Source organism: Alosa alosa, chromosome 14 (assembly GCF_017589495.1).
Source record: "Alosa alosa isolate M-15738 ecotype Scorff River chromosome 14, AALO_Geno_1.1, whole genome shotgun sequence".
Lineage (NCBI taxonomy): Eukaryota > Metazoa > Chordata > Actinopteri > Clupeiformes > Clupeidae > Alosa > Alosa alosa.
This window is the reverse complement of record NC_063202.1, coordinates 18,360,960-18,379,073: the sequence shown is the minus strand read 5'-3', so window position 1 is coordinate 18,379,073 and position 18,114 is coordinate 18,360,960. Positions and strand designations below refer to the sequence as shown.

Sequence of the window (18,114 nt, the reverse complement as noted above, 5' to 3'; positions counted from 1 at the left end):
TGGCTGGTAGTAGCCTAGTTGTAGGTGGGGTGGATTGCGTAACCGTTGGTGTAGTGTTAGTAGGCTAGGCTATGACAGGTGCTTTTTAAACAATTGGTCATATTCAGAGTAAGAAGCTGTTTCTCAACTTCAAATTACACGTTATGTCGTAAACATTTATTAAGCAACACGGCGTGTATTGTAAATTGAAGTTATCAATGGACTGGGCGATTGTGTTGCCAAAGAGTGTGCCAAAACGGCATTAGCAATTTGAGTAATGCCCTCAGGATATGATTCATTGAAGACAACCATCCTGTCAATGCAAGGTGTGTAACCTCTGCAGATTGGAGAGAAAAGATAGCCAGTTAACAGCCATCCGTCACTGGGACATCATACTTGGCACTCACACCTTTTTATTTCACAAAGTTATTTGACCACTAGATACTGTCCACTAGATGGCAACAGTAGCCTATCATATTCTACAACTCACTCCGCAACAAAAAAGATACCAGGATACAATGATAGTAGCCTAAGTCTATAGGGGACACAAAATGAGACCATGGTGTCAAATCCAATATTTTAGTCTGTGAATTGTTATGGAATAACCCTTAGCCTATACCACTGAGGAGGGATGGAACACTTCCAGCTGATCATTTTGCACCTGTCACCTGCAGCAACATCACAGAGGAAAATGTCAATACAGTCACAGGTGTGTGTCTGGGACTGTGGCCTGACCATTTCATACAACGCCCTGTAACAGCCAATGAAATATACCATTACAAGTATGACCAACATAGATATCTTGTCATGTCTGATCATTAAGCACGCTTGAGACAGACTCAGCCATTGACATAACAAATGTCAACAAAATTGAGCTATACTGTTTGTGAGGGTGGTTTACACAATAAGTTGGCTGAATGAGAACTTAACATAAACTGAGACACCCAAAATGACAACAATGGCTGGGTTCTTTTCTTCCTTCTTTTACTATTTGGTTTTTCATTTCCAGCAGTATGTGTTTCATTAACAAAATCCCCACACACTAAAATGAACCTTTCAGGCCTATGGGAAAGATAATACTCACGGAAAGAGAAAGTATGACAAAAAATATTGATTGCCATTTTAATTTTCCGAAGTGATTCTCTGTAATGTGCTGACAAAGTCAGAGTTCAGGGTGCCAAAGAGAAAATGAGCCTGCAGCTAATGAGCAGTTTAGCCTATGCTGGCACCAACATTGCTGTCAATTTGGCCTCAAGGGTGCCTAGAATAAGCTGAATGGTGGGCCACTGACCATAGAATTGATTAGCCACATAACTGAGCCATACCTCAAGTTTCACTCCATTCCTTTCTGATATGAGGGGTGGTGGTGTTCTGTAAATGTTGAGAAATTAATATGTTGATACGAAACCTTGCTAAAAGAACTGCATTCCCATCATACACCCCAGAGCATCTCCCCCTTGACATATAATCAGCAGGCAGATCCATACCATGATTGGTTGGGCGCCACCCTGTCCTGATTGGTTGCAGAGCACAGCACCAACTTATTTACTTTTTTTCTCCCTCCATGCACAGACCCTGAACTCTTCACAAAAGCTTGAGTTTTTCTCTTCCTCACATGATACAGTGGCATTTACAGCCAGCAGGATGTGATGAGATTTTGCCATCCAAGGTTTTGAATTACCATTGCTCACTGTACCGTTCAACTTATGGTGAACTTCAACATGCCAATTATGAGCAGTTATGGTGATATAAGCCAGAAAAAAGACCTTGTTTAAGTCAGACTAAAGAAGTCTTAACAAGTCTTGAAAGCAAGGTTGTGCACTGTGTGTTTGTGTGTCTTTTACCTTCTTTTCTCTCTGTGTGTCTTTCTCTGTCATTTCTCCCCCTTTCTTCTCTCATTTCTTTACCTCTACTTGATTTGGACATTAAACAGAACTTTAAAATCCATGGGGATTGAGACATTTGCATGATGCTTGGGAGGATTCTGAGAACCATCTGGTTGTCGTGGCAGCAACGCTGCAGATGTGTGGGACATAATGGTGCACTTAATGGCTGAGGCTATCTGTGCATGACTATGCCGATTTAATTGGCTCGCTTTCCCTTACTGACGAGCGGGAAAAGGAGGCATGAGCACGTGAACACACAGCTCAAACAGGAGACAGAATGCCAAGCTGACACATCCAGACAGATAGATGGCTCTCTCTATCACACACACTCACACAAACACACACTTACATGCACCCACACACACACACAAACGGTTGACTATTCTGCCATAAATTCAGCAGAATCAGGCAAGCGTGGCCTAAGACAAAGACGAAAGATGTTGTTGGCCTGAAGCGATATGGTTCTCAAAATAGAAGATCTTCCATGTTTCCTCAGAAAAAAAGGCATGGAATTGGAAATAGAGATGGGGGGAAAAGACTATTGCCTGACTAAAAAGAACATTTTTAATATAATTCCAACATTGAAGTTGCATTTACAGTTATTTTAAATGCATTCATATGTTTTTTGTTTGGATTGTGTGAGGCTATTGTAATTCATCATCATGTTATAAATCATCTGCTAGGATACCTGCGGAGCTTCAAAGACAGTGACTCAGAGAGTGTGACAATGCATTGTTGGTGTATGTGTATTGCTATATTTTTCACAGAGAGGCACTCAGAGGAAATCTCTCTCTCTCTCTTACGCTCTCTGTTTGTTTGTGTGTCTGTGTGTGTGTGTGTGAATAAGAGAGATGGAGGGATATAGAGAGAAAGGGATTTCATGCACATGTGCCTGTGTGTGTCTGTGTGTGTGTGTGTGTGTGTGTGTATGTGTGTGAGTGTCAGTGTGTGTGTGTGTGTGTACACAACCATTTTTACTCACACTCTCTTATTGAGTCAGGTGCAGGGTAGAGGAGATAATGAGGATGACTGGCTGCAATGCGTGGTGTGTGGGCAGGTTGCATGCAGTGTAATAGTACAGCACGACTCTGTGAAGCTCCTCTGCACACATATGGTCCCATTTCAAATCTGGAAGAAAAAATTGTGTGTGAAAAAATTGTGTGTGAATGTGCATTTTACTCTGAAATGAAATACAGAGTGGGCAAAAGAGACATTGATGAACTGCAAAAATACTGCAATGGACCATTGCACCTTACACTCAGAGTCAGGAATTGTTATGTAGGATTATTTCCATTGTTGGTTAATCTGTCAATTACTTTTTCAACTGATTGTTTGATCTGTAGAACGTCAGATAAATACAGTATGCTAATCAGAGTTTCCTAAAAAACAAGGTTATGTCCTCAAATTTCTTGTAATAACTGCAAATTGTAAGATCAAGGACCTATTAAACCTAGCACATAATGCATCACTCTTGCACGCTACGTGTGACCATGCAGAACTCCCTCTCTCTCATTGGCTGGAAGTGTGGACGGTTGTGAGTCAACACGCTGAGAACGGCGACTCTACTGCGCTGGAGATTATGCAGACGGGATAGATGGAATGCTTTGAGAACAATTGCAATTACTGACTTTGGTTATCCGCTTTCTTGTGGGCTGCATTGGAAAGATGCCTTTGCAAATGGATGGTAAGAATGTCTACCTTACCTTGTATTAGTTGGCTGGCGATAGTGAAAATTGCGCTTTATTTTGTCGCAGTATGACAGAAGATGGAATCTACCGGCATTGTATTGCATTTGTTAACGTCTAAAATATTGCCGTTATTGGTAGAGACATAATCGTTTCCTCAGTGATTTATTTTTGTATTCCAGCTAGAATTTATTCTGGTGTAAATTGTGAGGATTGTTGCTAATTTCCTTCTCAAGTTGGAAGAGCACCAAGCTACCTGTTGGCAGGTCTGTTTGGCAAATGGTTTGTCAGGGACCATGACTTCATCAGCATAGATGTTCTCTTTTAGCCAAGACACCTCACACTGCCTCTCAGCCAATGCTATGTCAATTCATCATAATTATAATTCGCTGGCAATATTATGCACTTTAAAAGTATGTATATTTTTTTCTTGAAACTCTTAACAACAAAAAGACACATTGTTTGTATAATCCCCTCAAATCCATTCTGGGCTCTTGAATGATGAATGTACAGAAAAAAAATGTTCACACCATTTTCTGCTAGACTGCATGAGGACAGTCACTGCAGTATATGCAATATTTGCTGTTCAAGGTGCCTTGGAAGGATAGGTGTCAAACACACACCAAACAGGCTATTATTCCATTCTGATTCTGACCACATCCCTGCTAAATGCACTCATAGGCTTGTTTTATGCAGTGGGAGGTAAGTCAGACAGTGCACAGACAGCATGCAGTGGCTGGACTGCTCTGCTGTGGATCAGAGCTGTCACAGTGTTGGAGAAGGGCTGGTTGGGGATGATTAAGACCTCGGGACATTTCCTGTGCCCCATAATCAGATAGTGGATGATGAGAGTCCCAGGAGGGCTGTAGCTGTTCAATTGAGCAAGACAAACCAGCCCTCTCCTTGCGTATAGTGAGATGTAGGGAAAACGTGATGGAGAGTTGGAGGAAGATCGTTTGACTGGGATGTTAACTCAAATGCATGCTACTGCTGAACTTTCCTGATGGAACACTAACTGGATTACTCAGGCTTCCACCATGCTAATGTGTGTTACACAATTGAATGTATTTAAACAATTCTTGAAACCCTAACACACTAACACTATTATGTTTGTTGTTTGGTACTAAATTACAGTTATATATGTCTGCATGTCTGTGTGTATCCGTGTGTGTGTGTGTGTGTGTGTGTGTGTGTGTGTGTGTGTGTGTGTGTGTGTGTGTGTGTGTGTGCGTGTGTATGTGTGTGTGTGTGTGTATGTGTGTGTGTGTGTGTGTGTGTGTGGTATGCATGTGTGTTCCAGTACATGTCCAGATCCTGCTGGCCGTGGGCTTGGCAATCCTCTGCTTCTTCCTGGTGCTCGGCTGCTTTCTCTGCTGGCGTCGCCGCAAATCCCGTCTCCTCAACGACAAAGAGGCGGCCTTGTCGCTCCCGCCCCTGACCTCTGACCCCACCGCCACAGCGACTGTGGCCCCGAGTGCCTGGCCCTCAATCGGCCTGCTCCCTGTCCGTCAGCAGTATGAGGAGCTGGAGGGGGACGTGCTGGACTTTCCCGCGCTCTCTCCATCGCCCTCGGCCACCAGCGCCTCCCCTCCCTCGGAGGACGGGCTCTCGGTCCAGGGCCTGGCCCCGCGGCCCCGCTCCTCCTCCGATCTGCACGAGTCCTCCTCCACCTCCGCCTCTGCCTTGGCCCGCGCCTCCTGCTTCCCCCTGCGGCGCCTCAGCTCCCCGGCCGCCCCCTGCTCCCCGCTCCACTCCCCCTCCCCCTCTCCCTCCTCCTCCATCTCCCACGGCCGGGCCTCCCTGCCCTCCATCCCCAAACTGGGCCTGGTGTCTCGCACCAAACGGGCCCTGGAGCGCCGCTGCTCGGTGGCCGCCGATGGCTCCGTCCCCTCGGGCGAGGGCAGCCGGCTGACCTGCCCCCAACCGGCGTCCACCGCCCTCTCCACCTCGCCACAGCTCACCTACGGGTCCGCGTCCTCCTCCAGCACCGACTCCAGTTCTACCTCCTCCTTCGCTCTAGGGCCGAGCGTTGTGACCTCCAAGCCTGGTCCGCTGCTGCACTTCACCCTGCTCTTCTCGCCCTCGTCCGGCATGCTCTCCCTGACCGTGCTGGGCATCAGCGGGGCACCGCGGCGGCTTGGCGGGGTGTTTGTGCGCGCCAGCCTCCCGCCGCTCCACCCCACGGCCGTGCAGGCGTCCACGCGCCGCCGCAGCCTCAGCCCCGAGTTCCAGAGCCAGAGCTTCCAGCTGGACGTGGGCGACATAGACGCGCTGAGGGGTGCCACGCTGCGGCTGGCCGCCTTCTGCAGGGACTTCTCCGGCCTGAGGGAGGCGCCGCTGGCCGAGCTGGAGCTGCCCTGTGCCGAGCTGGACTGGGAGCCCGACACCACCATCACCTGCACCAGGCAGATGGAGCTGGTCAAGAGGAGGCTCAGAAAGGTAGGCCTGGGTGTGTGTCTCCGTGTGTGTGTATGCGTCTGTCTGTCTGTCTCTCTGTCTAGTAGTTTGTCTTTCTTTTTGTCTGGGAAAGGATGGAAAAGGATGACGGTGTGTGTGTGTGTGTGTGTGTGTGTGTGTGTGTGTGTGTGTGTGTGTGTAAAAGGATGACGGTGTGTGTGTGTGTGTGTGTGTGTGTGTGTGTGTGTGTGTGTGTGTGTGTGTGTGTGTGTGTGTGTGTGTGTGTGTGTGTGTGTGTGTGTGTGTGTGTGTAATGGATGTGTGTGTGTGTGTGTGTGTGTGTGTGTGTGTGTGTGGAAAAAGGATGGCGGTGTGTGTGTGTGTGTGTGTGTGTGTGTGTGTGTGTGTGTGTGTGTGTGTGTGGAAAAGGATGACGGTGTGTGTTTGTGTGTATGTGTGTGTGTGTGTGTGTGGAAAAGGATGACGGTGTGTGTTTGTGTGTGTGTATGTGTGTTTGTGTGCTTCTCTATCTATCTATCGGCCTCTCTTACACTGTGCATACTTGGAAATGACTGATTGTGTGTGTATGTGTATTTGTCTGTCTGTCTTTCTGTCTGTTTTTCTTTGTGTAAAGGAAACAAAGGCTTGTGGCCATTCACAGTCTGACGGTTTTAGCGCAAATCCAGCTCCATATGCTGAATACTACATTCAGGCAGTCTAGCAGTAGACCGTGACAGCCATGAAGACACTCCAAAAAAGAGACAGACAGACAGAAAGAGAGAGAGAAAGACAGAGTGCAGTAGATAGAGAGAGCGATTGAGAGCCAGGAGGAGGTTGAACAGGATCCAAATGAGCACTGCTGTAAAGTTGTAAATCACGCTGAGTCTACACATCCACCATCACCTTCACCCACTTTAGCCAGCACTATCTCAGCACATTCCTTTACACACCACTTTCTTCAACAGTTTCCTCAACAACCCCCCTCACACCCACACCCCCACTCCCACCGACCACTGGGCACTATAAATACTCCTAATCATATCTGCCCAGCGTGAGTGGACACGAGCGCTAATGTGCGATAAGCACAGCTGAGCGGCCACGTCCAAGCCCAGTGTTTCTTTTTCCACTTCACAAGAACAGTGACGACGGCGTCAGCCGTGGAGTAGCAGGAGCTGGCGATGAGGAGCGTAAACATGTTGTGTGTGTTTGTGTGTGTGTGTGTGTGTGTGTGTGTGTGTGTTGCCTTGGCAGCCGCCCGGTCTGTGCCCTCTGCGGAGAGCGGGAGGTAGCGCCAGAGGGCACGCGAATGAGGCTGTCGCCACTGAGCGGGGGTGCTGCCGGAGACGAGGGAGCGGGCATCGGGTAGACATCACGTCTTGCTGGAGTAGTTCCTCCGCATGATGGCATAAATCTGAGGATGAGGAGAGGGAAAGAGCTTGAGGAAGAGAGAGAGAGAGAGAGAAAGAGAGAGAGATAGAGAGAGAGCAAAGAGAGGGAAAGAGAGAGGCAGAGATGGATTAGGTTGTAGGCTTCTATAAGGACACAGAGAATTGCTTTGGCAAGACCACTGATTTCAAACATTTATGTTTGTTTCAATATAGATCTGAGCAGGGCCCCGAGAGAGGGAGATGGTGATCCCAGTTCTGTCTTGTGCTCTTTAGTTTTCACTTCTTTACATCTTAGTCTTTTGCTCATCAACATTTATCATCTATGTTGGCTGGTTCATTTTGATATTACTCTGACAGTATAATGTGTTTCTTACAGAAATTGTCAAGAGCAATATTCATTTGACAGTCAGAGATGCAGTATGAGGAAAACCAAAGAGAGAGAAAGAGAGAGAGAGAGAGAGAGAAAGAGAGAGAGAGAGCGAATGCTGCAGAGGGCTTAGCCCTGGGGAGATTACTGGTGACAGCCAAAGATGGACCATGTCTCTTTATACAGAAGGGCTTATCCTGGCATTCCGAGGCGCCTGACATTAAGAATCTGCAGCGGGTATGAGTAAGGGTCCTGCCCTGATGACAAGGCATCAATCACTGTCAGGGCTTTGTTTCTGACACATGTTCGTAAGGAAGAAAATGGCACCTAGGGGTGAAACAGGGAAAGGTTCACCACTTTTTTTTAACTGAGAAGTTACAAAGTTGTGATTTTATGCAGAGCAGCATATGAACTTGAACCACCTTTAACATCAGTGCCTCTACTTTGAGAATTCTGGAGGTTTTAGTGTTTCATATGGCCGAGTGCAGTGAAGTTGACTGGTCAAGTCAATAGCTTCTCTTTAACAAGCACCATGTTTGTTGAACAACACAAGCCTCAGACTATCTGCTCAAAATGGCAGAACGTAGATGGTCCTACATGTAAAGAGATGCTAAAACTACACACAACCAATCACACAGACGTAAATGATGACAGAGACAAATGCTAATATTAACACATGCAGGGAAACACGATTACATCCTGAAAATGTAATGTGCAGAGAATTAACATTTATCATAATTACTATAACTAACACACATGTAAGCCATTATTGGGGTGAAATCACATCACACAAACATTAGGAAGTGCATACCCCCCTGGCATGTTAAAATATACTGGTTTCTATAAAGTTGTACATGTCCTTTCTTTAGTACAGACTGTCTGCCTCTACACTGCGTTCTAACTGTGTGTTTTGCTATATTGAGCGAGAAACATGATGCAATAGCACTGCGTATTTAACGGATTCAGTTTGGACAGAGAGCATGCAATGCTACACGACAGTTGGATGCTCTCATGCAGTTAGTACAAGCTGTTGGAAGACTCCGGGGGTGGATTGATTCCTGGGATGTCTCTGCTGGGAGGATGTGTACATGGATGCACCTTCATGTATCCGTGTTTGCACGTGTGAGTGCATGTGTACGAACGATGATTGATATTCTTATGTAACACTCTCACACTTCATGTGTCTGAGCAGTCAAACGTGCTCATGATGTAAGCGTTAGACAAAGCAATGACCACAGTGCCATGTGGGTCCACACGACGCCTCTCCTGTGACGTAACCTCCACCAGCAGTCACTGTTGGGGAAGAGGAAGTCCACTGGAGACAGTCGCCACCTGCTTCACCACGAACACATCATTGTCAATGGAGAGGAGCGATGATCTATGATTGAGTCATCATAAAGCGGAGTACCATGGACCCCTCCACCTGAGGTCACTCTCACGTCCCCCAGGATGTCCTGCCAGCCAGTCATGCTTTGTGTCACGTGTGTGCCCCCACTCCCCAGTACGAGGTACGGGGTCGTTCATGTCCCCCTGTATCATGGAGTTATTATATAGAACTAGGAGAGAGGGGGAAAGTTCCAGCCGTGATCATTTCAGTGCCCAATGCTAGGCTAGTTATAACTCAGCCTAAAGTATGCTCAGTGGGCTGCAGCCATCTTTAAAAATGACTTTCAACTTGTGCTCACTTCCACCCTTATGTTCACAAACAAGTCAGTTAAGCAGTAATTAGGTGCCACATTACCGATGGCCACAAATTATGTTGGGCTGATCCTCCCAGCAGCTCATTCACCAACCACATAGACAACAAGCCTTTGTGTCAGCCAGTGATCGACTGTTAAAATGAGCACCAGTGGGCATGAGCCAATTCCAGGAAAGATGGTGGATGCTAACTGGCTGGCATGGCTGACTGGCTTGAAGGTAACAATCCAAAATTCTGACGCCTTTCTCTGTACCGCCTGCGTTCGCTGAGTAACGGTTGCGTCACCGCCCCAGCCTGAAGAAGCGTGCTGAAGAGCCACGAGCCTGAGTCACGCAGGGGAAAATGCCTGGCCAAAAACCCAAGACAAGGGCCATTACGCAACAACACCCCCTTCTCAACCCCCCAAACCCCCAGCCTGCTCAGAACTCACTCAACATTCACTGCTCGATCCCACCAACGCTCACACGCAGGCCTTTGAAGCTCAAACACTAAAGTAAAAAAATCATAGTAGATAAGAAATGAACATCAGCGATTAAAAAGCCGAGTAGGAGATTGATAGCTGCTTAGAAAATGTAGGCGGCTGCACTTTGTGTGATTATACAATCTGAGGCCGTGCGTTGCTGGAGCTGTCGCTGAGAACTCCAATGTGTGGAGTTTAGACTAGAGGGGAATGACTATTTGCTGTGCAGTAATTTACTGTGAAAACAAACAGAGGGTGATAATGAAATGAAAATCCCCTTTTCCACACACTGCTGCGTCACACTGCTCTAAAATGACAACCCTATTGGTGCTTGTAAATTTAATGTAAATACTTCTTCCTGAGAATGACGTTCAACCGCACCTCATTTACTCGGACAGTTGGAAAGAAACAAAGAAGAGAAATGAAACACAGAATGACAGAACCAGGGTGGGAATTTCACGGCGGCCATGGCCATCGTTGCCCCTTGAGTTGGCCATGATGACCCTTTGAAAATCGGAGGTTCACAGGCCACTGTGGCCTTGGTGCCCTCTTCTTTCAATATTCTGCTTTACGTCTGACTAGCGTTTTTATTTAGCCTATGGCCTGGCAAATTAATTTAGTCTTTTACACAGTGGAGAAAGTGACAGCCAGTGTTGGGAAGGATACTTTCAAAACGCATTCTGTCAAGTTTCCGTTACAGAATACAGAATACATACATGGCCAAAAATGTAATTTGTAATGTATTCCGTTACGTTACTCAATCTGAGGCCAACTCAGGCCAACAGAAAATAAATGTTAAATATAGCCTAGATATCTGTAAATATTAAAATAAGTTCTTTGATTTACAGTTCTATGTAACATGTAATGTTTCATGTTTTTGTACTGTTTCATACAGTGATGCATGTCTGCTGCTGTGAATAGGCTAAATATAACTTTTATAATTTTTATGTAGCCTACTTTATAGTTATTTTTGGTCTTGGTACCCTGACTTGTGGCCTTTGTCCCCCCTACCAAATATGCCCAACTGAAGGCCAAGTGGCCTTGCCCCTACAATTATGAAATTCCAAGCCTGGACAGAACGCTTCACTAGAAAAATCAACAAAATGTCAGGGCAACTTCAGGGCAAAAGCACAAACAAGCATTATGTTTTTACTGATCAAATTGCTTAATATAAATGTACGCCCTAAGTCTGCATTCATAGTGCAGCTGAGTATGCGCTCTGACTGCCAAACAATGAGCCTGGCTCTTGCAGCCAACCTGCTGGCTTGGCCCTCCTGTGACCCGGGTTTGAAACATATGGGGGTAATAGCTCTCTCGCTTCACTACACGTCTAATAAGGATCATAATAACATTGTTATTATATTTCTTTCCCCTCCTCTCCTCTCCACTCCTCCTCTCCTATCTCCTCCTCTCCACTCCTCATCTCTACTCCTCTTCCCTCCCCTACTCTCCTCTCCTCTCCACTCCTCCTCTCATCTCCTCTCCTCTCCATTCCTCCACTCCTCTCTGCCCCACTCCTTTCCTCTCCACTCCTCCTCTCCTCTCCTCCACCTCTCCTTTCCCCTCTTCTCTCCATTCCTCCTCTCCCCTCCTCTCCTTTCCTCTCTCCTCCTCTCCTCTCCTTTCCTCTCCACTCTTCCTCTCCCCTCCTCTCCTCTCATCCTCTCCACTCCTCCCTTTCCACTCCTCCTCTCCTTTCCTGCTCTCCTCTCTCCTCAGAGTGTGAGTTCTCAGGAGACCCTAGGCGGTCGACGGATGTCTGTCTGTGCCCCACGGGCCCTTGGTCAGCTCTTCGTCCTGCTCCAGTACCAGACGGTGGCTCATCGTATCAAGGTCATGGTGCGCAAGGCGGAGAACCTGGCCAAACTCACACGTATGCCAGGAGCACCAGGTACAGCAGGAAACCCTGAGGGGTCAATTCAATTCAGTTCCATTCAAAACACCTCCCTTTTCCAGTTTGCATTGTGTATTTATTATACTATGAAGATTTTCATGACTGAACTCCATTTAGGAACAGAATACTTATTTACTTATAAGTTTACTTATGTGCCTGACTGTTCTGTAAATAACTGTAAATAAGACTGTCTCCTAAATGCATTAATGCAAATGTACATAACTTATCTTTATACATCTCGCTTTTTCTCATCTATAGCTTTCTCCCTTGTCCATGTCCTTGACAGATCACTATGTGGTCATCAATCTGCGACAAAGCGGTAAAGTGATCGCCACCAAGGAGACGAAAGGGGCGGCTGGTCACAATGCGGTTTGGAACGCACCCTTCCTGTTTGACCTGCCCTCTGGTGACATCATCAAGCTACCACTCGTCCTGGAGTTCATCGTCATGCAGGTGACATGCCATTTTTTTTACGTTCTATAAATTACTGTTGTCTTTTTTTTTTTTTTTTTTTCAGTATCACTGTGTGCATTATTTAGTTAACCGATCACACTCACTTATTTTTGGCAGGGTCGACTTTACACAAAAAGCAGTGTGCTTGGCTGTGTTCTGATTGGCTACGAGGGTCCAGAGTCGGGGCAGGTGCACTGGAAAGAGATGTGCGCTCGAGGTCAGGTGGAGACGGCTCGCTGGCACACTCTTCAGCCAGAAACACTGGCTGAGTGACATCACAGCATGCCGTCCAATCAGAAGTGGTGTTGGAATAACCTCGTAGCATGGTATCCAATCAGAGACAACTCACCATCCTTAGAACATACTCACTGTGTCCCTCAAAAAACAATTACGATCATCAGGAGAGGGAAGACACAACTTTTGATCTCCATCTTACAAATCCAATATGGACAGCCCGGTTAAGATCTTAGGAGTAGCTACATGTGGGTACAGTGGGATGATTCCCAAAGCTACAACCAGTTATGTTGTATATTATTCTCACTGCCAGGATTTATAACACTAAGAAAGTATGGTCAATTTTTTCATTTTGGCATTCCTGTATCTGCCACTGCTACCACTGGATTGCATATGTAAACGATTGTTCTTAGGGACTCATGGGGATGGATATGATGTAGGGATGTAACGGTGTGAAAATTTAACCAAACGGTTATAGTGACCAAAATGATCACGGTTTTCGGTATTATCACGGTATTTCTAAAAGTGTGTTCAATATGTTCAGAAAGCACTGATAGGCCTACACAAGCTGAAATAGTTTCAAAAAGTATCCCGTTCACTTTTTTGTTCATGTTTAATTGGCTATGTGCTTATAGCTTACCCTACCATAACTTGGAGTTTGCTATTTCTGTTATTTAGATGCAATCAATTAGACCACATAATCAGTAGGGTACCAGTTTTGTTCCATTGTACCAGGCCTTCTGTATGTCAAAAGCAGGCTCGGATGAAGCTGGGAAGGATTAAACACACGGTTTCCACACCGCGGTAATCAACAGTGATAATCATGATGTTTGAAATGAAAACGGTAGTTATTATCGTCAACATTTTTATCGCGGTTTACCATTATACCGGTAATCGTTACATCCCTAATATGATGTCGTAAATAACATTCCGACGCTTTCAACTGACAGGTTAAAACATTGTGTTTGTGTCAGTAATATGTGACTGATTTTTTGCAGGTTTTGCAGGTAATTTTTTGCATGATTTTAGTCTGTCAGCTATTGTGTGCCCCTCACTGGATGACAATTCAGGTGCAGGATGACTGTAGTCACTGGGCATCATGTAGACTCAATATTCACTGGTACGTGGACATGCACTCCAAATGGCTTGTTTGTTAGTTTTCAATTAAACACACCCACACACACAAGCACACACACAGATGCACACTAATGCATGCACACACACACACACACACACACACACACACACAATAAACTAATAAAACCCCAAATAAATACATCTCAACAAATAAAACCACATTCATCAGTATTTTTACAAAATCTCTGAAATGGTTTAATGAGGTGAAATGGTAATGTTACTTATCACTGTGTACACTGCGCATCAAAGTGGATTTCTGACTTAATGACTGACTTATTTATATGTATAAACCATGTTCCAATAGATGGGTTTGATTCACAATAGTGAAAATAAATGTGGTGAGCCTTATTCCTTGATGTTGACCTTGATGTTACTTGATAAGATTTGTCACGACATACTGTGACATTCAGTAGAGTGTCAGTTCGAAATTGAACTTCGCTGTGAGAGGGTCAAAAGGCACCGATGAAAATGCATGACTTGATCTCATCAAAATCACTGACATCGCCTTCTGAACTGAGAGAACAAAACACACACCTCCTACCAGAACAAATTTACATGAAATCCGGAAAGCAGCAATGATGTAACAGCTCACTCAAAGCGTTCATCCGCATTTTACCAAAGGGTAATTACTTAGCTTGTTTCATCGCGCAAACGAAGGGTTCATGGACTGGAAGAAAAATATTGTTCTGGATAATCCAATTCAAATATATGTGACAGCGTCACAGCGGATCCTGTTCAAATTGTCACTGACGCATACATCATTGGCAATCGTAGTTTGCTGAGATCCAGCTAAGTTTGTTTCAAGGAAACCTCATTCATTTTCGAGCTGGGAGTGAGCGCTGGAGGTTTGCCACAAGTAAACACACATACACACACACACACACACACAGTGTGGCGACGTCAGAGCGCTAACTGTGATTGAGAGATGGGCTGTAATTAGGTTTAATGGAAAACAGTCTGTGTTGTGCACAAACAACTCAGTATGCCTCCCTCAAAGGCAGCACACTTGTTATGTTTCTTTGACCTCTATAATGACCTTCATCAACTGTCAAAATAGGCTGCATCACCTCTGACAAAATGTATGCAGGCTAGATGAGGCTAGTTTATTTAGATAGCTAATAAACACAGGCAATGCAGTCTGCTTTACATAAATAAAAGCAGATAGGACAGAAAATAGTTAAAAGAAAATAAAGTACATACAATAGAATGATTCAAAGACCATACACTGTGCAACAAATATAATTAAAAAAAACCTAGAATAAAAAGATTGTGGAAGTAGCCCTGAGTCCTGTTTGTTGCATAGACTGAAATCCATATCTTCTCCTCAGGATCGGGGAATGTGTGAGGGTTCATTATTTCACAATGTCAACGTAAGTCATTTCTATTCCAATCAGAGGGGACTGTCACTGTGTTTGTGTGGCTTGGCTTGCCATAAAAGTTTCGATAAAGAAACACAATACTGTTGCACAACAAAGGCACAGCAAAGAGCCGAGCTAAAAAAAACTACCCTGTGGCAGCTTCCTGGTGTCCCTCAGCTGAGCAGGAAGAGCAGGCATTGCAAAACATGCGGTTTAATCGAAACCAACCAGGCGCACTGGGAGAATTCCACCACACCTCAGCGCTCGTCACGTTTCATACGTCGCCTCTGGGGCTGGGACAGTGCGTGCAGTCCAGCAGGTAATCCAAGAGAAGGTTGGAGCTGGGGTGTGTGTGTAACAGAGGTCGTAATTCGTCCGCCGCTCACGGCCCTCGAACCCGCCACCTCGACACACCGGTATGGGAGTTGAACGCTCTAACCACTGAGCTAAAAGCCCAGGCTTCCAACTCAGCGGTTAGAAGCGTTCTTAAGGTTAGGGCGGTAAGGATTTACACAGGCAACTAGCACGCTAGCTCAGTTCGCCTCCGTTACATGTGGAGGTGTCTGTAGAGGAACGGATGACCGATTCCTGCCCACTAAAGCGCAGGCACAGCGTATTAGTATTGCTCTCCCGAGTTTGATTCACTTGCCATCGATTCGCCAATAGCTTCCATCCAGAGTTCATTTGACATCCTGGAATTGTGTGTGTGTGTGTACTGTATGTATACTTTGTGTGTGTGTGTGTGTGTTTATGTTCATTTCTTCCAATATTCCTCCTTTACTTGACTGACTTTGGGTTGAGTGGGTTCAGTGTTTAACCAGAAACACAAACACATAGGCTACACACAAACCTAAATGTACACACATTACACACACACACAGACACACACACACAAACACACACAGATGCATGCGCACACAAACACACACACACACACACACACACCCTCTCCTGAGCTTTGCTCTAGATTGAAAGAGTCAGAGAGAACACACACCCACCAAACTGTAAAAAAAGGTGTTGTGTAAAACAACTGAGAATATGTACAAAGGGACTTGCAAACATTAATTCTCTAGCATTAAAAGGATGTTCTGACTTAAAAATGACGTTTATTCCAGTATTCCTGCCTTGTTGATGTCCCACATCTTGCTTTCTGCAAGAAACACAACTCCACTGTTGTTCTGAAGAAAGCAATACTTGCCAGTATGTAATCAAACTTCCGTTACTGGAATAAATCAGTTTGTTTGTTTTTTAACAGAGGCCTTGTGCCTAATCCTTGCTAACATACCCTCATGTACCCGTATCACTCCCCACATTACCCAACGCTCTACTGCCTGTTTCATCACCGCGTCTATCATACGCCACTATGGCACGTTCCATTAAACCAGTTACTCCTGTTGCTACTGGCTCCAATTTTCCCCCACTCACTGCAGGCCAGCCAGTTAGAGTTTGTGAGAGGATGTATGCATGATGCTGTAAGCTTTCCTCTCTGTGTCACCTTTGTCAGTCTCCTAGTCTTTCTCTCTCTCTCTCTTGTTTCTTTCTTCTTCTGGCTTTTTTTCTCTCTCTTTCTAGCCCTGTTTGTCACTTTTCTGGTCACTAATGGAGGCCCTGTGTTTGTGTGTGCGTGTGGAGCGGCTGGCCAGCGGCTCGTTAGGGTCTCCTAATGAGGGCTTAGTCACGCTGCCGATGGACCTCCACCTCTCAGGGGGCGACGAAGGGAGTCGAAGGGAGCTGGTGACTCACACCCCTCTCTCAGAGTCACCTCTGGTCTCACAGAGTACCGCCCACTCAGTGACATTTACCGCTGCTCCGACCAGTCTCCTCCGATTTGGACGTTTCTGTGACTCTGTCTCTCACAGAGAAGAGATGGAAGAAAGGGAGAGGGGTAGTGGACAGTGAGGTGGAGTGAGTCAACCAACCAACCCCAGCATGACTCACATCCTCCCTAGTCTGGTCCACCTTATTCCCACCCTGAGCTAATCGATCCAGGTCTCTCTCAGCTGCAGGGACGTCCAGATCAATACACCTGTACCCCAGGATCCCACCAGGGGGACACACTCATTGCATCTACTCACTTTGCCACAACCTTTCTCCAACTGAATAGCTATTTGACTCATAAGGGAGAGAGGAAATAACTTTCCAACGTGGCTTTTCATGTGATAGGCAGATGACCCACAACCATGTCTACTCCAGCTACAACAGCTGGATCACTCCGGCCGACATGTCGAGCACGTCTCAAAGGAGAAAGGCGACATGTTCTTCTTCGAGCCAGATGAGCAATCAACCCCAGGTCCTCAGCAGCTGACTCACGCCAGCCCACACTCCTCACACGCCCACTCCTCAAAGGTTCATGATGAGACAGACTATAGGCTGACAGTTTTCTTTTTTTTAATGAGAGTGAGTGAGTGGGTTACAGTTGGACTGTTTTTCCCCAGAAACACAGAGCAGCTGTTGAACTTTAATGGCCCATGACTTGTTTTACACAAGAAAGGTCAACGAGGGGGGAACGATTTAGTTGATGATCTTTATCTTTCAGTTCATGCAAAAGGCCTGACTTGCTTCATATGTAATCACAAGGGATGGACATCATCAGTTACATACCTCATCATCATTGCTACATCATCAGTACAAATATTACTTTGGAATACTTTGAAGGGTCGCACAATACACTTCTAACTCTACTTCCAACCTTAATCCTACCTCAAATTGAGTGTAGATTTGATGACAGCGGGCGAGGTGTCAAGGGAGAGGTGTCAGTGACCTGAGCATGGCCCTTCAGCATGATTACAGCTATTCACTGATTAATAAAAAATGGGATTTAATTGAGAAAATTGATTTAAATTAGCTATGTACCAAAAATTACATTTTACCGTGACTTGAAGAGCTGTGAACAGTGTTGTATACGGCTGCGTGTACAAAGCTGCTTGGAGCTCCAGTGGAATTTTGATTAGCAACGAGAATTCTCGGTCTAACCATTGATGTGCCATGAGAAAGGTTGGAAATAGGCACCCACCAGCCCAGCACTAAACTCCAAGCATGGTAAAAAAAATCGGATATTTCAGGCAGTAAAAGCCCCGGTAAGAACCAAACTAGATTTTGTTCAAATCTACACACCTATGGCTACTGAAAAATGTAAGGTTCATTTATCAAATGTTATTTTGAAGTATTGAAATTATA

The 18,114-nt window shown here is 45.6% G+C and overlaps 1 protein-coding gene across 1 annotated transcript; it reads left to right on the top strand.

The window, feature by feature from the left end:
• The first annotated feature begins 3,387 nt into the window (after positions 1-3,387).
• Positions 3,388-12,996, top strand: LOC125307302 (synaptotagmin-4). Its single transcript, XM_048263206.1, has 5 exons — positions 3,388-3,549; positions 4,851-5,989; positions 11,581-11,752; positions 12,042-12,208; positions 12,326-12,996. Exons 1-5 carry the CDS (start codon positions 3,531-3,533, stop codon positions 12,479-12,481), a joined length of 1,653 nt encoding a protein of 550 aa, XP_048119163.1. The 5' UTR covers positions 3,388-3,530; the 3' UTR covers positions 12,482-12,996.
• Positions 12,997-18,114: the final 5,118 nt, after the last annotated feature.